Source organism: Camelus dromedarius, chromosome X (assembly GCF_036321535.1).
Source record: "Camelus dromedarius isolate mCamDro1 chromosome X, mCamDro1.pat, whole genome shotgun sequence".
Lineage (NCBI taxonomy): Eukaryota > Metazoa > Chordata > Mammalia > Artiodactyla > Camelidae > Camelus > Camelus dromedarius.
The window spans coordinates 90287635-90313855 of NC_087472.1; the positions used below are offsets into that span (position 1 = coordinate 90287635).

General features: G+C 35.0%; 1 protein-coding gene across 9 annotated transcripts in view; it reads left to right on the top strand.

Annotated features, from left to right (window-relative positions):
* DMD (dystrophin) overlaps positions 1 to 26221 on the top strand; it is a 1947932-nt gene that overhangs the window by 1366163 nt on the left and 555548 nt on the right. For all 9 annotated transcript variants that reach the window (XM_064483309.1, XM_031445593.2, XM_064483311.1 and 6 more), the window contains one exon: positions 4918 to 5150. In XM_064483309.1, the coding sequence (XP_064339379.1) occupies positions 4918 to 5150 (233 nt within the window). The remainder of the gene's footprint in view (positions 1 to 4917; positions 5151 to 26221) is intronic.

Below are 26221 nucleotides of genomic sequence, written 5' to 3' on the forward strand. Positions count from 1 at the left end.
TACCCACATTCATTCAAGGAAGTTAGAAACAGTGTGTGCTCCTTGCTTTCTTATCAACCAAAGGAGACCTGTGAATTACAGAAAACCACGTGTGAATACTTCAAAGGAAGTGTTCCAAACACATTGTGTGTGTGTTTTTTAAAAGATTTAGTAGCTCCTTTAAAGCTCTAAGTAAAGCTGTTAGTCTGACTAATCAGGTACCCCTGAAACCAATTAAATTTTTAGACTAGAGAAATGTTCTTCAAACACTTAGTAAAAAAATGAGAGTTCCCTCTTAAAGCCAACACCTTTTAATTAACAAAATACTCAGAGCAAAGCTGTGGTTTGCAATAGTATATTACACCTACTGTTATTCATTCTTCCATTCCAATGTGCCAAACTTGATTCCTTTGAGCAATTTTGAGTTTGATTTTCTGTACGCTTAACTGTGGAAGGAAAATACAATTTTCAGTCGTTTTTTTTTTTAATTTTCTGATGAATGCATGTGAAACACATTATGCTACAGTCGTTAGTAGTCAGACTTGACAGGCTCTGTGTGTATATGTGCACGCATATATCTATACATATATACATAAATGTTAATGGTGTGTGTATCTATCTTATCTGCTTGGCTTAATAATACACATTGTAATACATGGAGTTCTGGCATGAACTGATTAAGCAGAAAGGACACCAGCATCTCTTGCTGTAGGAATGGTTAATAGTATGACACCATAAGGACTGTTTTCTGCCATGACCCCATGCTGGAAGAGGTACTTCCTACATCAGACTTAAGGAGAATGCCCTTGGTCTCAGTATTGGTTAAAGAAGAAGATATTTGAAGCAACCATTCACCTGGCCAGTTCCTTATGATCCTAGACAGGGGCCTGAGGCAAGGCGCAGACATCCAGGCAAGCAGATCAGACTGTGGAGGCATTAAATGACACAGAGAAAAGGATCCCCACAGACTAGAAGGGAAGCCATTTCCCATGCTCCTTACAGGGGAAAACCTGGACTTGGTGTTTTAAGACTCTGTGTAGTCATTTATGTATCCTAACTCCTTACATGATCACAATTATAGGTGGAGAGAACTCTCAACAAATCCTCTTTCCATCTTTTAAATTATAAAGTTAACAGAAAACTCCCCTGGGATGACTAAATATCCCTGCTTGACCCTACTTGTCAAGATTCTGTTGTTCAGTCTGGGCAAAACCACTTAAACTGCCTCCTTACAGATCTGACCAGCCCACACTTTACCTAACGGGGTGATTTTCTCAGGTTTCTAGTAAAAGGACAGTGGAAAAGATTCAGGGAGGTTAAGTAACCCGCCCAGCATTACACAGCAAAAAATATGGCAGACCAAGAGTTTAAATCCAACAGCCTAGCCCTAGATAGTCTGTTTTATACTCTGCTTTCTTTTCTTTTCTTTTAATAGTGCTGCTGTGAACATTGGGGCTACATGTATCTTTTATTTCCTTTTTTTTTTTTTTCATTGAAGTATAGTCAGTTTACAATGTTGTGTCAGTTTCTGGTGTACAGTGTAATGTTTCAGTCATACATATATTTGTTTTCATATTCTTTTTCATTATAGATTATTATAAAATATTGAATATAATTCCCTGTGCTATACAGGAAAAACTTGTTTATTTATTTCATATATAGTAGTTTGTATCTGCAAATCTCAAACCCCAATTTATCCCTTCCCACCTCCTTCCTCCCGGTAACCATAGTTTGTTGTCTATGTCTGTGAGTCTGTTTCTCTTTTGTAAATAAGTTCACTTGTGCCTTTTTTTTTTTTTTTTTAGATTCCACATATGAGTGATATCATATGATATTGTTATTTCTCTTTCTGGCTTACTTCACTTAGAATGATGATCTCCAGGTCCATCCATGTCGCTGCAAATGGCATTATTTTATTCTTTTTTATGGCTGTACACGGTGCTTCTTGATCCAGTGTTTGTTTCCTGCTTTTTCCCCCTTGATAGAAAAGTGTGGAATGTAACAGTTGATTGGTTTTATTTTCTCTCTGTAATGTTTGACTTTCCATTTTCTTCCCTAGGCAGTGGCTCTTTCTCCATTATTTTCTTGTTCTTAAAATTGCTAAATTCACCTAAACAGCCAGAGCCTAGGCATATTCTGTGTTCTAGCCTTTGAGAAAGCATCCTTCGAAGCTGTTGTTATCTCATGGCACTCGCCATGCATAGAAGGCCTGGAAGTTTACCAAAAAGCTTACTATGCATAGACTGTATTTTTGTTAGTTTCGTTCATTTATTCAGAGGACTTCAACGGAGCATCTGCTAGATTCTAGGACCTCTAGGTGGTGCAGGGGATAGAGCAGTGAGCAAAAGGGTAAGTTTCTCCTCCCTTCCCCATTGGTATAAAGAGATGTTCAGGTACTGAGGGCTGGAGAAGGGGAGACAGCAATGGCCTGCCTGACCCATCTACAAATGAGATCCTTTGCCCATGACTGGGGCACAGATGACTGTATCGCTCAACCTCTCAACCCTCCTCTGAATCTGTTTCAGCTGATTTGAACTTAGTGATACTTCTTCCTGTTTCCACATTGGAGAACTTTGTGATATTATCATCCCAGTGTCATTTGTTTGTGCCTTTTGGTCATCTTGGATCATTCTGTTTTTCAGTCTCTGGCCTTAGCCTTTCTTTTCAGTAGGCTACTTCTTTTTTCCAAATGTGCTTTCCGGAAAACAGTTTAAGTCTGATGATTCTCTGCATTCTCATCCTTCACTGTATAGAAATTTAAGAGGACATGATCATTTATACTTCATTAAGCACTTCTTTGTTGGTCAGGAAAAAAAAAATCTCATTCCTGCTCTCTTTTGAGGGTCAATTTTCAATAAGTCAAGTCAAAAAAAAAAAAAAAAGCATTGTCTGACACTTCCCAGAACCTTGAAATCCTCCCAAACTACTGTACATTGCCCAAGTATCTCTTGTGTATCTATTTTAAGAACAATTTGTCTGTACTTCCTAGTCAGCCAGGCACTCCACAGCTAGCTCCCACAGTGATGTTTTAATTTTGCTCTCTTTTCATCCTCACCCTTGCATCCTCTCCAGGGATTCAGCTCCTCTCTTGGAATCCCTTTTAAGATTTCTAGATCTTGTTGGCTTTTTCCTCCTATACTGTTGGGTCACAGGATGCATTTCTGCTTCAGATAATGTTTCATTCTTTCTAGAAAAAGTCTCAGAGTAGTGAGATAGCTTCCAGAAACTATTTCTTCTCTGTCTCCTCAGTATCCTCTTTAGTTGTTACTTCTTGGCATTAGTTTTTTATTCTGACACCTCACTTTTTTTTTTCTTTCTGCCTTGTTCAAGATTATTTCTTCCATTTGTAGGAACCTCTTGTTCTCTCCAAAAAGCTTGAAAGACGAGGCATTCCTTCATCCCTTTCATTGTCTTTGCTGAAAAAAAAAGACAACCTTATAAATGCAAAAAGTAACATAACCGTGAAAAGTAATTTAAGGCCACCTCAAAATGGAATGCCAATATGGCACATTTTCCTCATCTTTCTAGAACAGTTCCCTTGTCCATGCCTTTCAGATCTGGTGTTGTGTTCTACAGCTTTGAGATGAGATGATGTGTTCTACAGCTTTCCCTCAGAGCTTCCCTTCTGAACTTTATAGTCCACTACATGTTTGCTGCTGGTCTCTTGGATCTGGTGGGCTCCAGAGGCCATTGCCTATAAACTAGATGAGATGTTCCTTACTCCTCATCTCTCGCCTGCGATAACCCAGTTGTTTGTTGGTATTTAGTATCAATTCACATCAGCAAGTTCAGCCTCCTTCAGCACATATAGGGTCACACAAGACCTTTGACTGAGTTTTCATCAAATATTTTACATATTTTTACCCCTTCTCTCTAACTTCTCATCATATTTATCATTTTCTTATTTATCAGATATTTATAAAAATAGTAATACCTAACAATATTACCTACTAGTGGCAGGAACTGTGCTAATACTGTTCTTGTTATTTTTCGGGTATTGTTCTATATGCATTTTTTGTATTAGTCATTGAATCTATGCAACTGCCCCCATGACCTTTACCCTATTATTGTCCCTCCTTTACTGAAAAGAAAACCTGAAGTTTAGGGGAGTTAAGTAACTAAACCAAGGGCACTGAGCTCCTAAGGCAGAGAGAGGAATTCTCTGCCAGATGTTTTTACTCTGGAACTTCAGAACTTAACCATTACCATAGGCTAATTTATACTATGGTTTTGAACACTATTAACATGAATTTAATATTTTAATAACCTTGAAACAGTGTTTCATTATCCAAGTAGAAAAACTTTACTAGTTCTGATTTTCCAGAAATAGTGTAACTTGGGTTTTCTTCACTGCTAGCCACTTTATTACCAGTCTGAAAGAAAAGGAAAAAAAAATATAGAAGCTGCTCCCAGAACAAAATACAGAGCAAAGACAAGAACATTTCATTGGCTTTGATTTCCCTAGAGTCCACCTCCAAAGTAATTTACTTCCTAGTCCAGGAAATCATTAAGTTAGAAATAAGAACTTATCCAATCTTTACTTTTTTTCCCTTGAATGAAATAAATAAATAAATAAAACTTATTCACCTGGCAAAGTCTGAATACTTTATATTTTTCTTTACCAAGTCCACAATCTATATAACTGCTATGGAGAAGGACTTTTTAAATTAAGTTAATTGCTTAGCCATGAGAATAGTCAAAATCGTTTTGAAAGATTGTTAAATGTATATTAATGAAAAGTTAGTCTTTGAATTTTCCTATCATGTAATACTATATAAAATACCCACATTTTTAGGGGGAAAAATCATATAAAGTCATAAATAATACTTTGGCTCAAATTGTAGCCCTTAAAGTTGTTTTATTGTTACTGAAATTGGCTTCTTAGCTTGTGTTTCTAATTTTTCTTTTTTCCTTTTTGCCCCCCCCCCAAATATTTAGCTCCTAGTCAGACTGTTACTCTGGTGACACAACCTGTGGTTACCAAGGAAACTGCCATCTCCAAACTAGAAATGCCATCTTCCTTGCTGTTGGAGGTACCTGCTCTGGCAGATTTCAACCGGGCTTGGACAGAACTTACCGACTGGCTGTCTCTGCTTGATCGAGTTATAAAATCACAGAGGGTGATGGTGGGTGATCTTGAAGACATCAACGAGATGATCATCAAGCAGAAGGTATGGGGGAAAAAGATAAAAGCTGATAGAGGTTTATCTTTAAAGTGATTTTCCACAAGTCAGTTCACTCTCCTAGACCATTTTCCATCAGTATTCAGGAAGCTTTTCTCTGTCAGCAAACACATTACTCTCCACTCTGTTCAGCCTAAGTATGATCAAGGAGATGAATTAGTGCAGTTATCTAAAACAGCCATAAGTTACAAAGGAATTATACGAGTAAGAAAGCATAAACCTTACAAGTGTAGTTAGCTTAATTAAATTCGCTAAAGAACTGGTATTTTAAAAATCTACTTAATATCAAATAAGTACCTCAATTGAGTGGTTTGTATTGAAACTTTATTTTGGCACTCTTCAGCCATAATATATTACAGAATCAAATACAGTAATCTGGGAATTGATTATTCACTCTTCTGGGTTGTCTCTGCCAGTTTTCCTCTTCCAATGATAAGGATAATTGAAAATTAACTCTAAATGAAAAAGAGAAAAGTAACAAAACATAATATATTTTTAAATATCTTAGATCTTAATATTGGTATTTATGTAATGCCATACTCAAACATGCTGTTTAGTACAAAGATTGCAATTCTCAGCCTCATCAGAATCCATTCTACAAAATTATGACATTAATGAGAAACATAACAATACACTAATATAAATATGATTTACCTAGTTAGAACAAATATGCTATATATATCTTTTATATTTCTGGAATGAATAAGGAAAGCAGTTTTCAAAGGTATGTATGCTATGTATTTTTACTTATAAATGATTTTCAGGACTTTTCTAAAGAAGTAATAAATTATACTGAAAATGTTTAGCTGTCCACAGAACTACATTTTGAAAAAGCAGAGAGTAAGACAGACAGATTTCTTTTCAAAATGAACTTCAGCAATTCAATAGGAATAAAAATAATTTGATAGTAAACAACTTGCATTTAAAGTATCTTAATCTTAGACTTGAATCTGGTGAGGTTTTGTTTTTGTTTTTGTTTTTGTTTTTGTTTTTGTTTTGTCATTTCCAAATGACATGATTGTGGTCAACTTATTCTCTGGATGTTGGTTTCCTCTTCTGGATGCAAGGAATTCACATTCACATTTACCATATCATGTAGCATATATATGAATATAAAGATATGTAAGTATTATATAAATGTGTATACTTTGTTTTACTACTGCTTTTTAACAAATATTTGGAGCCACATTTTTCCAAAAAAGCAACTGAAGCTCAGATGTCACACTCCTAGTTAGTAGCTAGTAGCAGAGTAAAGGTTCAAATCCAGTCTGTTGGGTTACTAAGCCTGTGTTCTTAACTACATATGCTGTCTGCCAGTATAACTGTAAATATGGCTACCCTTGGTGATATACGTGTATTTGTATGGGTAGTCTATGTCAGGCCCTATGCTAAGCATTTCACAATTTCATTGTGCTGATACATACAGAAACAAGAGGTACAGTCTTTTACAGAATCATACTGAGTTATACCAATATTTCTGGGACTATTTCTAACCAGAGGAGACCAGTATGTTATAATGTTTAAAGCAAGGGGTTTGGAATTAGATTTTCTGTGTTCAAAGTTTGACTCCTCTGATACAGCTTTGTGACCTTGGGTAAATTATTCATCCTCCCTGAACCTGAGTTTATCTATCTGTACAATGTGGATGATGATACGATTTGCCTTATAAATGGTCATGAGGATTAAATTGGGTAGTGCTTGAAAATGCATCCCACCTTACTGCAAGGATTCACCTAATGTTAGTAGTTAATATTAGGTTCTACAGCAAGCTAGGTAAATCTGCCTATTTATGGCATTTGTGTAATGCAAACTATATGTCATATAGTAATATTACATGAAAATAAGAGTTCATTTCCTCATCTGCACCCCATTCTGTGATTGACATTATGGCCTCCTATAAAAGCCACTTGATACTGGAATGGGAAAGAAAATCCACACTCCCTTGTGAAAGGTTTGTCAGCTTAGCCTCTGAGGAAGGCATTGACCTGCTCAGTAGTCTTCCTAGTACTCCAAATCAATTTGTCTTTTTCAGAAAGGACTGTTAATTTGATGTCTCTTCAAAATGATAGTCTTTAAATACAGATTCAAAATTAATTCAGAGTAGAAGTTCGAGTGCCATGTCTGAGGTCATAGAAAGCCACTACAGGCATCAGTTGGTATCTACAGGGGATTGATTCCAGAACCTACTGTGGATAACAAAATCCACAGGTGCTCAAGTCCCGTGGTCAGCCCTCTGCATCTGTGGATTCTGCATCCACAGATATGGAGAACCAACTGTATGTTTATTGAAAAACTCCATGTATAATTGGACCTGCGCAGTTCAAACCTGTGGTTTTCAAGGGTTAGTTGTATTCATAAGTGTTTATACACACACACACACGTGTACGCCTCTAATCTCCCTTCTCGTACTAAATAGTGGGGATGTTTTTCTTGCTTCTTCCTCTCATATTAAAAAAAATTATAAAGATACTGTCAATTCTGGGCTTGTATAGCTTCAGTCATTAAATGGTCAGTAAAATGACCCTAAGTAAACATTAAACAGATGTGTGTGTGTGGAAGGTGACAAGAAAGAGATGTTAGTTCGTGGAAGTATTTATTATAATATCAGGAAATAGATATTTCCTCTATGTAGAGTTTTAAATAAAGCAATTCAAACTCAAATGTTTGAGGTGTGAGAAATGAGGCAGTATTCCACAACTGCTTTTTAAACTTTAAAACACTATCAGTGACTATTTATTCATATATTTTTTAGTAAATTTTTGTTGAGCTACTACTAAGTTCCTGGGAAATTAGATAAGATAGGAATGCACAGATTAAAGAAGGTGAAGAAAAAAAGCAATAATAGCACTATGGTAGAAATAAATTTAAGGATAATACCTAGTACATATTTATCATTAATGATATGCTAGTCACTGATCTAAGTGCTTCACGTGTATTACTTAATGCTTACAGCATCATTGTAAGACTGATACTAAAGCACAGTGAGGTTAAGTAACCCACCCAAGATCAAGTGTAAAGAGACAGCAGTGGGATTTGAACCCAAGCAGTCTAGTTCCAGAAAACCCACCCTTAAGCACCATGGTTTTCTGTTTCCCTGGGAATGCTTGGATGATGCTCTGGGGACTTGTTCACAGAGAGGACATCTAACTAAGCCAAGAAGGAGAACAGATGTCCAGAAAAGCTTCTTAAAGAAGATAAAACCTGAGCCAAGTACTAAAGACCAACTTGGAATGAACCGGGTGGATAAAATGACAAACGTGATCCTGGCGGAAGGAAGGAGCTGTACCTTTTTCTGAAGTACTAAACAGCACAGTATTATTATAGAAATTGTGATTCTGTGTGGCTGAAATTAAAGGGATGAGGAAGAAATTGATGAAGTTAAATAGAGAGGGGTGGGGCTAAAAAATGGGGATCTTTCCTTGCCAGACTAATGAGTGTGTTGTTGAAACTATAATTGACATACAATATTATATTATTTTCAGGTGTACAACATAGTGATTTGATATTTTTATCCATCTCAAAATGACCACCATAATAAGTCACCATGCAGAGCTATTAGAATACAGACTAAGGAGTTTTGATTATGGTCTGCAGGCAGTGGCAACACTTAAAAGGATTTTAAACAAAGAAGTAAATTCATACAATGTAGCTTAGTTGCATATCAGGGTTCTCTTGATGTAAGCAATAGAAGGCACCCTCTTAAAATCAAGCAGAAAGTAAACTTGCTGTAATTAGCATGAAGGCAATGAACAAAGAGCGAGTAAAAGAAAAGAGATCTGAGCATGCCTGGGCATCTAGTTAGGTACTACTTGAGTCTCTTTGTGATCCTCTTTTTTTCTTCATACTGTGTAACTGTTGAGAATTTAAAGTCCTTGAAGAAGGAGTCCAGCTGACCTTACTTGGTTCACACACCTGTTTCTTAGCTGGAGGAGAGCAGGGAACTTTGATTTAAAACCCTCTCCTACTAAAGCTCCTCACAATTAGGGAGAGAGAATTCCCCCCTCCAAAAAAATTGAGATCTCTTGAAAATAGAAGCAGGAAAAGATGCCGAACAGCAATAAAGTATAAATATCCACTGAACTCAAGGCAAAAATTCATAGAATAGGATGGAGGACAAAGTAAATAAAGGAGATTTGTAGGAGGTGATTTTCATGATCTAAGCAATATGTTTATCTATTTCAAGTTTGCAATGTGGAGACCTGAAATAAAGCCATATATGCCCAGTACTCTAAATATAATTTTGTTTGACACTTAAACTTGCCGTAATTGAGTCCCAATAAATATATATTGCTTGATGGGTAGTACTAATGAAATGTGATAGAGAAGTTTCACTTTTGACAGAGATTGGAGTTGAGGGGTTGTAATTGTAGTTGCGGAGCATCACAGGTTAGAGAAGATGATCTAACATTTTATGACTCCGGAAGAACTTAGTTTTGAATTTATTAACTTCAGATCAAACTTTAGATGTGCAATGTTTAAAATATTGTTCCCAGAAAGGGAGTAAGGACATGGCATTTGAATAAGTTAACTTTTCATAGTTCTAGACCTTGAATTCAAAATCACATATTTGATATTAAGCTTCTATTCTCCTTCAGCATAACTTGTTGAATTATCCTTATTTTTCAAAAAGAGGGTGCTGCTACCATTTTGAAATGAAAATTATTTTTACTACGTGAATTATATTAAGCAAAATAATGGAAGTTAAAATTAAAACGATAATTTTTAAAGGGTTATAAAATGTAGCCATTTCAAAAATTTTAGAGTAAAGAATATGCTATTATATGGTAGAGGAGTAAAGATGTGAAATATGCAAATTAAGCCTTTAAAAGTAAAACATACATGAAACTGTAAGTTTATTTTTCAAACTTGTGAATTAATAGCAGGGGATGACTTGTAATTTACAGCTTAGTGTCAGAGAACTGGTGAAAAATGCTTTTCCTATTTCATCACATGTTTAAGTAAAATTGCTCTGAAATGAAATTGTTTTGACAATTATTTAGTTTCCTTTTACTGACATAATCTATCCAATGAAGGGGAAAATATGTCTAGAGTTTTTCTCTGAAAGTGTTGATTGAAAATGACCTTTAGGGAAAGGAAGGAAGGAGAAATAGGAAAAAAGAGAAGGAGGGAGGAAAGGAGGGATGGAAGGAAGGATGGATGATGAGGAGAGAGATTGGGGAGGCTGGCAAATCTGGGAAGAGGTTTGTGGCAGTGGGTAACTGTTGCTATCAACAGATAAGATTTAGGTGGTCGTATGGTATTTTTTCTTCTACTGGTGTCAGATTGCCTGTGCTCAGTAAATTATTGTCTTTTTTCAAGTCATTTTAGCCAGGTGTTCAGGGTAATTCCCCACTAAATCTGAACCACAGGCACCTGTATTGAATAAAGAATTGTCTCAGCGAAGAATTTTATCCTCTAATAAGACCTCTCCAGGTTTGAGGTGGAGACAAATTGGCCAATCTGGACAAGATGATAATAGCATTGTTCAAGATTCATTTTTAACTGCACATTATAGTACTACCTAGGAGATTTCATTATCCAAAGATTGAATAAGCAATTTTAGTGGGTGCAGTGTGTATTTAAATGGAAATAATTACTTGGATATGCTTAATTTTTTATTGTTAAGGTCAAAGTCTTTAATAAAAAGTCTATGATTATTTTTTAAACTCTGGCTTTATCTACACAAAGAGCAATTGAACGGCTCCAGAATCATTCTGATTATAACTTTTGTTGAATAAATTCAGCCACAGTCTGACAACAAAGAAACTTGTCCAGCATGGACCTAGAAGGATTAGTGGAACAATGTGGGGGGGAAAATGACATTGATTGTTTAAACTAAAAACAAAATAAAGAATATTTCTTGGTGTTATTCTATTGCCATGAGCATAGCAAAAAAAAGTGGGTATTACAAATAGTTTCCCTTATTCAGCAAATGAGAAAGTTTATAGACATTCTAATAAGTTAGTCTAAGGTTACTTAGTGAAAGTAGATGTTCTAATGTAAATACAGAGCTCTTGGGAATAATGTTTCTTCTTTTTCTTTTTTGGTAACACTCACTCTTAAACATGTCCTCATTTCTCCACCAAAATTATTATGAAACTAAATACAGTTTATTTCCATGGGTGCCCAGTGAATTTCACAAGTTACATGACAGTCATCTTAGTGTGAAGAGTTAGATTATTCTGTTTTTCTCTTTTCTAAACCAACCACCTAGCTCTCCTCATTTCATCTGTTCATTTCTGCACAACCTTGTTGAAGAAACACTATGCCAGAGCTTGCCATCTTTCCATTTATAGAAGGTGTCTGTTGTGTTCTGCAAAGAATAATGTTGTAATATTTGGCTGAGGATATTTGCAAGTTTGTATTGCAATTATCTTCTGACAAATGTACATGTCTCCTGTAGAAAGCTCCTAACTCTGTGGATCACTGTTCCACATGGATGCAGTTCTCTTTCCTTACCTAATGAAAGCCAAATTCACTGTTATCTTCGCAGAAGATTGTTAAGATATGTATGTCAGTAATATGACTTTTACACCCTCTGATCGTGACAAAATAAACTCCCATAAACACAAAGGTCATAGAGTTACAAACACAAAAAAGACCCGTTTTCAAAATTTTATAACAATTTTTATGGAAAATGATATCATATACTTTTTTGCTTAAAGATAAACATAAGTTTTACCAAACCACATATTTCAATGTCTATGAATGGAAATGTATATCTTACTATATTTCAGTTCAGTTCCCTGTAAAATTTTCTGTCAAAACCCTTATCAAGTAAAACTGAATCATGATATATATGTGAATTCTGGTAAAAACCAGTATACTGTATTTTCAATGAAATACCTGTGGGATTCGGAAAAGGAAGTTTGTGTTTGTCATTGTTTTTAAATAGTGAATTATGTTTACAAATTTCCTCACTTCGGTTTGGATAGGGATTCCTTTATGTGAAATGACTTTTATAATTTTCATAAAAATACATAGAATCTGCAATCCTCTCTTTTATAAGAAAGCGGTATAAGTAATTCAATGTCTTTTAATCTTTTTTGAAAGCTGTATAATGTTATTATAACCTAAATATTATTACCTGCTTTTTGGGCTTTTATAATTCGGGTTCCTTGAAGTCTATAATAGAAGTTATGATGTGTTATAATGTAAGTTCTTATTACTCTTAATGTTACGGTAATGTTAATGTTAGGCACGTGGTTCTTTGTTCACTCATTCCTTAGTTCAACAAATTGTCTTTGAAAACCCATGTTACATAGCACATTAGGAAATGACATTGCAAAGAGATAGTGGAATAAGAGTTTGGACTTGTATTTGATTTCCTGTGTATGTTAGCAGAGAACTGAGAATGAGATGAAGCAGTGATCACACATCAATATTAGTAAGTTTTTGTTCATTTACCTACGCTATTCTCTATATGATTTCTTAGGTTACTGTGATACACATACATACATGTATATCTATATATATACATCTATGTAAATGGTCTACAATGAAAATAAATACTATTAATATTTCTCTTTCCTCCCTCAGATGTCTACTTCGGAGACCCCTGAGTTACAATGTCAGGCAGATTCATTAGAAATATAATGACTATCTTTTAAAAGCCTTTGTCATAAAACTAAGTTTTCATTCATCTGTTATTTATTGAACACTTGCTGGTGAAATACATCAATGTTATCTGCTCTCAGGGATTAAAAATAAGAATAACATAGGCTCAAATTTTAGAATGTATCTTCTGCGAGGGAAACATAAAAGGCAGAGAGTAATAATTGCCACAGGAGAAAAAAATGCTATAGTGTTTTCAATCGTATACATATCAGAATGAATGAATGAATCAATCTATCTGTCATTTATTTTCCTCCACTTAACATGTGCCCGCCTCTCTCATATAGAAGACAATTAAACTAGACTTCTCTTTCCAGATATCTCGTTGATGTTTATTTAATAACCTAGAGGTTAAAATTTTTTTCACACGATATATTCTGATGTTTTAAAATCTTATAAGCTAGGCTAATTGATTGGTAAATTTCCAAGGTGAGCATGGCTTCATTGTTTTTCAGAGAGAAACAGTAGGGTGTGGCTGTGTTTTGTGATCTTTGATGAATTCACTGAAAATAATATCGGGTTTTCTAGAGTGACTGGAGTTAATTGTTTACTAGATTTATAAAAATAACTTTGAATATAATTTTAGTAATTCATAAATCTTTCCAAATTCCCTTATCTTCGTATTTTATTTTCTATGTAAATAAGTGGCATCCTATTCAAGAATTACTTTATTTCCCATAATTTATTAAAGGAAAAAGATACCTTCTGTATTATTTATCTCAAGAATAGAAATCCTTTGATCTGGCTGACATATTCTCCCTTCAATTATGGAAGCAGAATAGATTTTGTAATGATAGAGTTTACCTTCCCCCTCACAAACTGATTTAATCTCTGTTCAAGTCTAGGATTATTTTTAAACTTTCCAATGAGAAATAAGAAAAAGTAAAGCCATGGGGAAGGTTTTGGGCAAAAGTACACAGATAAATCTCTACTTAAGAAAGTGAAGAGAAGAGAATAATTTACACTTAACTCCTTCATGCTTTTTCCCCCTAAAACTGAAAGAACTAGAATGTGGTGAGAGAAAATAATCTGTAGCAACCCGGTTGAGGCAAAGCTTTTCTGTCATGTCATATTATATGAAAATCATAAAAAGCTGTCACTTTTAGAACCGTAAATGCCTTTTGAGAAATATGACATGAAAATCAAACTGCCACTTTACCACACTTACCCATGTTCGATTTTATATTTTTTTAAGTTATGTAATAGGTGTTAGGCACTAGAAGACAGTTACTGGGGGCAGATAATAGCAGTTGGAAAGAATGCAAGCAGGCAAGAAGCTATATATAATGAGATTTTACAGTAAAATTGTACTCCCAATCAAAATGACGATGCATTTTATTTTTAACATTAGGAAACTTTTTAGATGAGAACCATGCAACCATTTCAAGGTGTGAGTTCTCATCAAATCCGATTATGAAGTAACCACACCAGTAACTTAGGGTTCCTTCTTTCCTCCTTAAAGTTGATTATAATGATTAGAAATGTAGAGTTGACTGATTTTTTTGGAGCACTGTGTTCTTAGAGATCTTGCCCTGCCTTCTCAGTGAAATTTATTTTGATAACTCCAATCTGTATTGGTCTTTTTAATCAGTGATTCACTATAATATAATTTTGCCCATTAACCATATGTTTTCTTGTAAAGCTATTTCTTTTGTCTTAAACCTCTCTTAAAACATGCATTGTCATTTGAATTTTTCCATTTTGATATTTTAGCCTTTGAAATGAATTTAAATTCCCTTAAAGACAGGTATTGTAGTCCATTTGCTATAGCAGCTGAGGACATACAAGACGTTTTATAAATATTGTTGATTTACTTTGTGTTCATGGGTGACTAGTTTTACTTAGCATTTGGAATGTAACAATCTGTTATAGAGCTATATGCATATGTATGTTTATTTTTTTTTAATGCAGCATGATTTGTGTCTGTTTTTGGTCAGTGATGAATGAAAGAGTCCTAGGAATTAAATTTGCCACATCAAGCAGAAACTATTATAATTTTAGCCTCTAAGAATTTTAGAAATTAAAGGACCTTTTTTTCCCCAATTAATACTGTTAGGATTATGTTTGGCTGGATGTGACAAAATCCTCAAAACAATAGCTTATCCAGATAGGAGTTTATTTTTCTCACAAAAGCAAGACCCCCAGAATTATGTATTCCAGGGTAAATCCAACAGCCACAAATTTGTGTGTCCCATCTCCCTTTGCAGCCATCCCTAGCCATCTTCAACATTTGGCTTTCATCCCTTCCTATGGTCTCAAGATGGCTACATTACCTCTAAGCTCTATGTCTGTGATTTAAAATGGAAAAAAGCAAAATGGGGAGAGTAAATGCATGTGCCAAGTGGGTCAGCTCCTGCATATAAGGACAACAAGAGCTTTTCTGGCTGTCCCACATAGAAGAGGTCTACTTACACCATAGAAGTGTGTCATGTGACCGCTTCAAGCTCCAAGAGAGCCTGGGATGATAGAGTATTTTAAATAGATATTTGTGTTTCTTTATTTATAATTCAGAATAAAACTAGTGACCAAATCCTAAAACCTTGCTGTTTGAACAAAATTTGAATTTTTTTAGCTAATAAGGAAAAAATGGATATTGGGTAGGCAACTCATTATGTCTGACAACGTACTCTTAACTAATGCCTATTTTTTCTACTTTAGACTTAAGCAGCTTTTAATTAGCTAAAAATGATGTGATTATTTTCTTCTTGGTTCTCTCATCACAGATGGCATGGAGGTGTGAATATAAAAGAGTAACCCTCATATTGATGTTCAGTAGTATACATCATTTATTGTACTTTACAGTCTGACTGCGCAAAGGTCACTGAAAACAATGTAAATTAAGTGGAAAATTGAAATGTGTTTATATTTCCTTTTCTGTTCTCTAGGAATAACTTGCTAATTAACCACATGCATTGTCTATAATTCTCTAAATCTGCCCCATCCAATACAGTAGCCACTAGCCATATATAGCCATTTAAATTTCAGTTAATTAAATTTTTTAAATTAGTTCTTTAGTTATACTAGCAATATTTCAGATGCTCGATAGCCACATGTGACTCATGACTGCCATATTGGACAGCACAGATATAGAACATTTTCATCACTGCAGGAAGTACTATTGGAAAATACTGTTCTAACTAGTTAAAACACACATGTTCTTTTTTTAAGTTTACTTCAGACATCAATGAAATAAATTGAAGGAAAAATAATATAATTCATTTCTATCTTCTTGCCTCTGAATATATATTAAGTTGGAGAAAGAAAGCAAAATCACTTTCCTAATAGCCTCACTAGCCTGACAAATTCTGAAGAGGTCCATTAGCATCAGTATACATAGAATTAGGTCATTGGTTTTCAAATTCTGAATTCTTAAGACTCAAACACACTCATGGAGTTGAAGGAACAATATAAGCAATTACAAGATGGCCCATTCTAGCATGATGATCAAACAGGAAAATAAGTACTAAGGCCCACTTTATATCAATATTTTTTAAAAGATTAAGTTTTTCTTCCTTGTCTGAATTGCCCTTTTTATAACATCTTATATCTCTTTCACATGGTCTTCTTGAACTTTCACCACAAGCCCCGGCATCTGCTTGGCCATCATGCTCTCTTCATTGCAGCGCTATGTCAAGACCCAAGTTTGTAGACTTTTTCCTTCTTCCTCATCTTATGTTCCAGCAAGAATGACCACTGTTGACTTTTATAATCTCAGTTGTCTATTTCATGCTGTTAAAAAAAAGAAAGGAAAATGATAAGTGTTAAAATTTGGACCAGGAAATATAGTCTTGTTCCTAAGTGATAGAATATCTCAACGTTGCCCAGCTATTGTCTGAAACACTAGTCCATCAGATGTTCATAGATGTTCATCCTCAGAAAGTCAAATCAGCTGAGAAATATGCATGGGCTTGGTCTATCATAAAGATCCACAATGTGCATCACCATGACAGAGTCACTGAAAAGTCCTACAGGAATGTTAGCATCATTTAGGCCAGTGTTCATCAGTCCTTTCTCCATGAAAATCATTTGTGTGGAACATCTTGAGGACACAGTTTAGAGAATGTAAATTTACCTTAGTCTAATGTGCATGTCTCTGAGTCACTTGATTTCTCTAGATGCATCTTTTTTTTACCAAATTAATCTTTCAGAAATCTTTCCTTTTAGCACCATCTTTAATGTGGAAAGCTGTTACTAAGATACTATTTTTGCTTCTCCTGATATACCTACCAGAGACCAAATAACTAGGTTTGCTCCAGAATGAATATCGGAGGGGAAGAATTTAGCACAGCATTCTGTAAAATTAGTGTTGTCTGTAAAATATATTTATATATTACATATAAGAATTTATCTTTAAAATATTGATTCATTATTAAAATCTGCAGGGAAGTTTTAAAAAGTACACAATGTAGGGGAGCATTTAAATGCGTTAAAATGCCTGTGTACATTTTAGCATTTTCCTGTATAAAATCTAAAAGACAGAAATCACACACTTTGCACATTTTGTTTGAAATGGAAAGCTTTGTCTCTTCCTTTGAAGGGTTTAGTTACAAAGATCCACAATGAGAATATATTTTTTAAAAAAAACCCAAATACTATTTACATTTATTCTCATTCTTGTAAAGTTAATACTTTGTTTTTTAAAATGCGTAATATATTAATAAAGTAGTATATGTATAAACTTTTGAATAAATATGAATTGGTATGTAGGGGATCAAAATTTTTTTAAATGGGAGGAGGATATAGCTCAGTGCTAGAGTGGGTGCTTAGCATGCATTAGGTCCTAGGTTCAATCCCCATCACTTCTGTTAAAAATAAATAAGTAAGTAAATAAATAAAAATGAACCTAATTGCCTACCCCCACCAAAAAAATTTTTTTTTAAATAATAGGTGTGCATAATCAAAATTTGATGACTGCTATCCTCAGTGTGTCAGATGTGAGCTGTCCCTGGGGCTGTAGGTAGGTACACTTGGTAGTTCCGGTTGTATTAGTAAGTGTTCCTTCAAAAGAACCTGTAATATGATATGAAAGATAGATTTAGCTGATATTAAGGTCTTTCTCATTTATTTTCTTTAACTCATTTTACCATATAGAAACACTTTTTCAATATAAAGCAGACAGATTGCAATCACAGATGTTCCCCAATCCTTTGTCTCTTTAAATATGTTTTTTACAAGAAGGAGGCATGTTCTACCTTATTTCTCTTCTTTCTCTGAGCCTTAAAGCTTACGTTTCAAAGGAAAAGTTAATTTGTTTAAAAATGCTTATAAATATCCTTTATTTGACCGATTTTCAAATTGCATCCTATCAGCTTTTAACATTTTGTATTAAACTTCTTATCTAATTTCTAAGACATAAAAAAAAGTCATATCTGTTTCTTTAAAAAGAAATATATATTAATTTCCTTACTTTGGAAGATTCTTCACATAGTTTGGTAGTTGTAATTTTAAGCATTTTGTAAGATAAGGGAGAGATTTTTTTAAATCATTTTATGTTTATGGTCTCCCAGTACATAGCTGATTGTTTGAAATCACCTCTACTTATGTGGCAGTTCATTGTATGTGATCATGACACTTACATGGTGTTTTTCAACCTTCCGTTGTTTTTTGGTTTTGTTTTTGTAAGGAATAATCCCAGTCCTAAAGCCCTGTTTTACTCCCCTTTTGTCCTTAGTTTTATTTATTTTTGAAATCAAGACCAGGTAGCCTATAATTCTTTCAAGGAATAGAATATATAACTGATCTCTAAATTCTCTAAAGCTGGGATACAATTTTTTTCTACCATCATCAGAAACTATGCAGATGTCAATTATAGTTTTCCTGTTAGAAAAGCAATTCCTTGCCTTCAAATATTATTACTATCTAATCATGCTATCACATTCTTAAATTCTACCTTTATGAATGAACTTATTTGGCTTTGAGCATTGGATCTAATTATTCTCTGTTGACATGAAAATTTCCTAGAATAATCTTTTATAACCTTATGATAAAACGATAAAAACTTATGATAAAAAATTAAATCATTTCCCAAATCCAAACGTGTAAGGAATGTCATGTCTTTGTTTTTTGAGAATATCTTTAATTGTAACTAATAGCAAATCCAGTTCAAACTGGATTTAAGGAGAAAGGGAATTTATTGACTTATGTAACAAGAACATTGTGTGTGGGCTTAAGGCACGGCATGCTTAAGGCTCCAGCTTCATTTCTCAGTTTCGTCCTTCAACATTGCCATAGCAATTATAGTATACATTTTACATAGCATATCATATCAAAAAGGAAAGAAAATTTTTCTTTCTTGATTCTCAAATGAAAGTGCTGAGCTTCTCCATGATAGAACTGGCTTAAGTCATAAATCCATGCCTTAACAAATCATTGTAGCAAGGAGGATGGGAGTTCCCACCCTTATTAGTTGATTTCACAGAATGAGGTGATGTCAAGGTTACCAACACACCAGCTGTAGTCACTACTCTGTTGAAGGGTGCTGACAGTTGATAAAGAAATATTTCCCAGAAGAGCCAATATTTAAACCAAATGTAATTGCTTTATATCCAGACTAACAATCTTATAAACATGGTTCATTTTTGTTTCATTCTATTTTCCTATTTCTTGATTGTGTTTTATAAGTAACTGTGGAATGTAAAAGCTGGAAGGAGAAAGAAGACATAGAACACCATCTTTTTTGTCATTTCAGCAGGACTACATATTCATTGTCATGCATTACACATCAAAAGAAATATAATGTATTACATAAACATGTATAAATAAGGATTTCCAACACTGATAAACAGGGAATATTTTGTTATTACCTTACTTCATTCCTTGTTTCTTTTCCTGTTTTTCTTTTTCAACTCTTAGATGACATCTCCAGATATCAGCTTTTATTCAAAACAAAAATTGAGTATCATAGTAAAGTACACTGTTGTTATAATTTGGATACTGCACCCTCTCCTCAAATAAGAGGAACTCTAATACTAAGGGAACATTTTTCCTTTTTTCTCATATTTGTAGCAATACCATGAACTTTTCTGGAGTCAGGCATCTAAAACCTTGCTTTGTGTGTTATTGATAAGTGACACAACCTCTTTGATCCTCAATTTGAGCATCTGTAAAACTAGGATAGAAAACTCTGAGTCACATTGTACTTATCAGGCTTAAAATCACATTTTAAGATCTTTGTAAATAGATCTCAGTTCAGTAGTTACATTTGTTCTGTGTGTTACTTCTCTTCACATATTCATTTTGTTTTAGCGTGGCAGTGGTATTTTACATGATCCATCAAAGTAAACAATAAAATAAAGTCACTCTGAAAGACAAATATTAATTTTAGATGATTAAATATGTTTGTATGGAGGGTTCCTCTTGCTAATAATAGCAATTATCCTTGGTGAAAAATTATGGACACTTAAAAAACCAGTTAATCATGCTGGCTATTTTCATAGCACAAATAAATCAAACTTTATAATCTGAGATGGAATCAAAAGGACAGTGGTAGTGTTTCAAAGCCCCTTGCCATTTGATGCTCCAAATTTTTAAAGCGAGAGGGAGAAAACCTTGTTTCACTCTAATTGTTTTCCAAGTGCTTCTGAAATGTATATTTTCCTAATAGATGAGAATTTTTAACCTGGATTAGAAGGAAACTCTTGGAGTGTGTGGAGAAGGGCACCTTTTGTTGAAAGAGATTTTCAGACAACAAAGTCTGATGAGTGTGCCTTGGGTCAAAAATGAGATGGTTTTGAGAAATGCAGTGGCTAGAGACAAGTGTGTTTGTGCCCAGAGAGATATACAGGGAATCCACTCCACTTTATTTCTTCCAAATTGTTCTTACCTTAAGTCCCCAAGTACTTGATGAAGGAGGAATGGGAAGAAAATGTGCATGCTATATAGGAAGGTTTTCTCCCTATCCTATGGAGATTTTAGAATAAGAGTGTTATAGAAATCAGTGCCAAATGCCTAGCATTTATTTACTTACTGATAATGTCAATGCCTGGGTTCTTGGGGAGCAGACCCTGAGATGCAGGTGAACATACAAGATGTTTATTTGGGAGTATTCTTGGGGTTAACAGGAGAGGGAAGAAGGAGAATTTGGTCTGTGATGCAGTCACAGCAGAGGCCTCATCTGGCCATTCATGGAGTTCTGAAGCTGTGAGGAGATGCTTCAGGATTGTTACTATTTGAAAGGGGAGGACTGGACCTTTATAACTCCATGTCAAGTCATTTATTGAATGTGAGCTTGTCAAGGAAGAAAACAATTCTGTTAAAAAATATACTCAGGGAAGCAGTAATAGGAAATCTGAATCTTGAGCGAAAAGACAATGGAGAACTTGTCAAAGAGACAAAATAAAAACATCAGAGAAGAGAATTTTTTGCAGCCCAGATATGCCCCCATGGGGTAAGGGGAAATGGTCTCGTCACAGTCCTGTATCTGAGCCCCAGGTTTGCCTCTCCATAAACCAATTTCTTGTACTCAGTAATGGTAAAGCTCACTGTTTCTCCCTCCCCCCACCCCCAACACGTACACTCAGACACATTTAGATACACAAACACATACACACAAATATACTTCATAGGACAATTAAATAAATACCAGTCTGTTTTCTTAACTAAAATACTAGACCTGATTATTGTTTGGACTGTGGAGAAAAAAATAATAATATGGGTAGGTATTTTGAGATTAAAGGTAAGGCAAGATTCAAAATTATTCAAATGATAGAAATAGTACACAGAAATGGAATGAAGTCTTTAAAGATCTGGTTATTAAACCATGTTAAACAAATACAGCCATGAGGAATCAAAAGAGAAATTTCGTGTTATACTCCAAGAACAAAATCAAGTGTACTCTTGAATGGAAGGAGGTGAAGGTTACGGGGAACACTTGTTTCTGTATACTGGTTACACTTCCTGAAAGAATAGTCAGTTTTAAAGTGTGTGACTTGCACAGTGTTGTGAATTGGAGGTCAATACTGTTGTGCATGGCTGACTGCTAGGTTATTTTGGCGATATAGCAGTAGGATTAGTTACTCCCCCATACCCTCACTATCATGTGTTATGATCACAATCTGTGTGAAAGCTTCATTTAAGGCAGACATAAGAATATTCTAGAGTCTAGGGGCAAGATTCAGTTAAGTAGAACATCAGGTAATCAGAATCTTTGGATTCAGTGTGAAGACAGAATAATTTGGGCATCAGATCTTGGGTACTATTCCAAAAAGTACATGCTCTGTGGCTTGCCCTTCGTGAAGATGAGGAATGTCTCTAACGTATTTTAACCAAAACATATGTCTTGAGTAACACTAATATCCTAAATGAAAGTCCATTTCTCACATTCATTTTGCTCATTTGCAAGGCTTCTGAAGTTGACTGTGATTAAAAATAGTCTGAATGCTCATAGCACCTATCTGAGGAATCCAGCCTTTCTGCTGAAAGTCTGACGCCATCCCCCATATGAACTTCTGACTGCAGCAACTGACTGCTAACACAGTCACACTATCACATATATAATATCTATGCAGAAGTATGTTAAAGTAAATTACAGACTTCAGAACATAATTCGTAATTTTTTGTTAACAGAATAATGGCTTTTTTTTTGTTTTACCACAGACATTTTAGCATGCATCAAATCAAGAGTCTCCAATGATTCATTATCTTCAAGGTCAGATTTCTTCATCCAACTTAACTTCCTTGCAGTAATCATCATGGGCAGTTGAAATAGATATAGGTTTCTCTTGATTTAGGTTATTCAGCCTTAGGAATATATCTGGTAAACAAGCCAACTCTGGGTCAACAAGTGTATTTGCCAGGATTTTATCCTTGTTTATAAATATTTTAAGCGAGACATTTCTTTCATCTTTACATCCTAAGTACATGAGAAATTTTATCATTTTTAATGGTCCAACTACAAAAACAAAACACAAAGCCTTGAAATCAAAAATTCTTTGTATATATTAAGAAGAGACAATCATTTGGTGTCAATTCAATCACAAATGAAATGCTGTCATGTGAGAGCATCTCCCTGACTCATGTAGGGGTAATGGGGCATGGAATTTACAGATTCGGTGGTAACTGAGAGATTGAAAAGATCTGTAGCTTTTTCTTACAACTTTACTTAATGAAACCCTCAGTTTGTGGTGTGGAAAGAGCTTATTGTTTTCTTTTCATGCAAATCATTTTTGTTTTTATCTGTTTATGTAATAGTCTGTAATTTGGAGTAATATATTCTTTTTATTTTTTCTGGGACTGTTGTGAAGTGGCAAGCAGAAAATGCTCTAGCAGGAAATAGATTAGCAAATATCCCATAAATCACAGCTCTCGCTCTCACCCTCTCTCCATCCCTCCCTCCTTTCCTTTCCTCCTTCCATCCTTTCTTCCCTCCTTCCCTCCCTTCTTTGTTTCCTTCTTTCCCCTCTTTCTTTCTTCCTATCTGTATTTTCTGCTTTGTCAATAAGAAAATTCTATATTGTAATCAGGCCAGCTGAGAGTGAATTTGCTCTGAATTCACACGTGATTGTTGGTAGACTCCTGGGTTGGAGCTGCCTCGTGCTCTGTATTTGGGTCAGGGCTCTGGAATGGCATCCTTATTTGATATTCCCCTTCTCCCAACTTCATGATTAATTCCAAGATAGACAAAAGTAATAATCCTAAATTATTTGTCACAGTTAATTTCTGGTAACATTGCTATTTTTAAAAAAAATAAACATCTATCCAGTATCCAATTTTACATGAACGAATGCAGTCAAGTGAGTCAATGATGTGATTCTTAGGCTGCCGGCTGAGCGTGTGTGGACAGGTACAGCCATGTCATAGACTTCAATTGTAACCTTCTATCCTCTATACCTTTTTGTAGATCTGAAATAGTGCATCACTATGTTCTATAAAACAATCTCATCACATTTTTAAAAGCTAGAGTGGGTAGTAGGAAAGGGAGGGAGGATCATAGAAAAAGTTTATCAACGTGCTGCTTCAGCTCCAAACTCTCACTCTTAATGTCATCACCACTAACATTTTAAATTTATGCTTTTACTATTTTGCAGTTATTTTCTTTTGATTTTTCTTGTTGATGGAAGCCTTGAGGTATAATATTTATGTACAGGATTTATGCAGGATTCTTCTACTAAAGATATGATGATTTATATATTATAGTTTGAGAAACATCATCATTTAACAATTTCATAATTTGGTTTTGCTCAGGATGATCAGAAAGAATAAGACATATGCGTGATTCATCTCATGAGAATTAAAACAGGAGGATTAATACCATTTCAGGTCTTTTTTGATATTGGCGCATCTATAAATCAGCAACATATTTTTTTCTAGTTTGAGGTATAAAATTCTAGACTTCATTAAAATCTCACTGGCATTTCACCACCCAATGATTCTGTATTTGAATTTTCTTCCTTTTTTTTTTTTTAAACCTATGAAGAGAAGAGTGGAGAAAAGCAAAGAGGGCACTGGTAATTGCTCTCCTCTCTGTTCCTATAGCATGCATTTGTTTAAACTTATTGAGAAATATTTCACAGGTCTCTTCCCTCTGCTTACTTTGCTTGTCTACATATTTCTATGTCATCATTTTTGAAAAAGAACATCTGCCACCATTCTGAAGGTCATTTACCTGAAACTGATACAGAGCAGCATCTGTTCAAACAACTGCATAGTAATTATCTATCGGTCATCATTGTTCATTAGTTCCCTGTTTCAGGATCGAGGGTCTGCCTCCCCTACCTCCCCCACACTCCAGAGCACATTATCACAGAACCTACTGATTCACTCACATCCTTGGGCTAAATTGGCCACTCACTGTGTTCCTGTTGTTTTGTGTATGGTAGTGAAAAGATTTAATTGGATATCGTTGAAAAGACACGGAGGCTCTCTCAATTTTCATATGTGGTGCTTCCCTCTCCCTCAGCACCACCTCCTTTCCTTGATGAGAAAATTGCTCTCTCCATGGTAACAACAACAACAACAAAAAGTTTTCAGATTTTTGGTAGTAGTTGTTGCAGAGAAAAGAAGTCAAAAAGTAGAAGAGGTTTAAAAATGAAAAAGGGGAGGAAGACAGCTGGGAAGAAGGCTGGATGTTGAGTGGGTGTGGAGGGGAAGGAATAAAGCTGAATGAGCGAAGCTGAGCTGAGGGAACCTGCCATTTCTGTATCCCAGAAAGAAAGCAGGGCCCTTTCCTTTCCTGTAGACCATCACTCCCCAAAAGATAATTCTGGAATTCCTCCAGAATTCACTCCTGAAGAGTGGCTAGACACAAAACAGCAACACCCTGATTTCCTCAGGGAGTCGCACTTCAGTCATTTTTTTTTTTTAATATAACACTGCTGTGAGCTCTGGTTTCCACATATTAATAGGGACATTCAAATGGACTTTTGATAAAAGGGTGAAGGAGATACGACAGTAGACTTGTCCGGCCTCTGGATGACTTTGGTTAAAGCAGGTCGAGCACGCAGACCAGCATTCTTACTGCTTTGTGCCCCCTGCGCTTTCTAGATTGTGGAGTTTTGTGACCTTTATCACTGACTCTCACATAGTACTGAACCAGTCCAAAGAGGTGTGCCACACGACTACAAGCAGTTTAATGCTGAATGACTGTGGAACCATTGTAGTGGGCTGAATAATGGCACCCTCAAAATGTTCATGTTCTAAGCCCTGGAACATGTGAAATATGTTGCCTCACATGGTGAAAGGGACTTTGCAAAGGGGTTAAGTTAAAGATTTGGACATGGGGAGATCTTCATGGATTATCATGGTATACCTAGTGTAATCACAAAGGTCCTTATAAGGGAGAAGGCAATGTGATAATACAAGCAGAGCCAGAAAGGAAAATGAGAAGATGCTAGAAGATGCTAACTCCTGGCTTTGAAGCCAAAGAATGTAGGCAGCTTCTAGAATCTGGAAAAGCCAAAGAAATGAATTCTCCCCTAAAGACTCCAGAATGAATACAAGTTCTTCTGACATCTTGATTTTAGCTCCTGAGACCCATTTTCCAACTTCTGACCTCTAAAACTATAAAATAATAAATCTAGGTTATTTTAAGCACCTAAGTTTGGAATAATAACTTATTACAGCAGCCAGAGGAAACAAATGCAGCCATGAGCACTTAATAATAACCAATTTTACACAATTTTAACTGCGCTTTCTTATTGGAGTTTATTTTTCTTAAATATAAGAAGTAAACATAGGATATAGAGAGAATGTCATGATCCCTCCATTTTAACCATAGAAATATGTTCCTCCAGTATTTAAAAAGTGACAAATTTGAGTTAATCATATGGAGTAGAAGCAATAAAGCAGACAAAAAAGGTAAAGTGTCCATTTGGAAATGATGTTGGGGAAAAAATGAAGAATAACAAACCAACTGTGTAGTTTTCCATCCTGATTTTTTTTTTTTTTGACTGAGGAGGTATATGTTTAACCCATTGCACTCCATTTTAAAAACTGAACTGCTGTGAAGT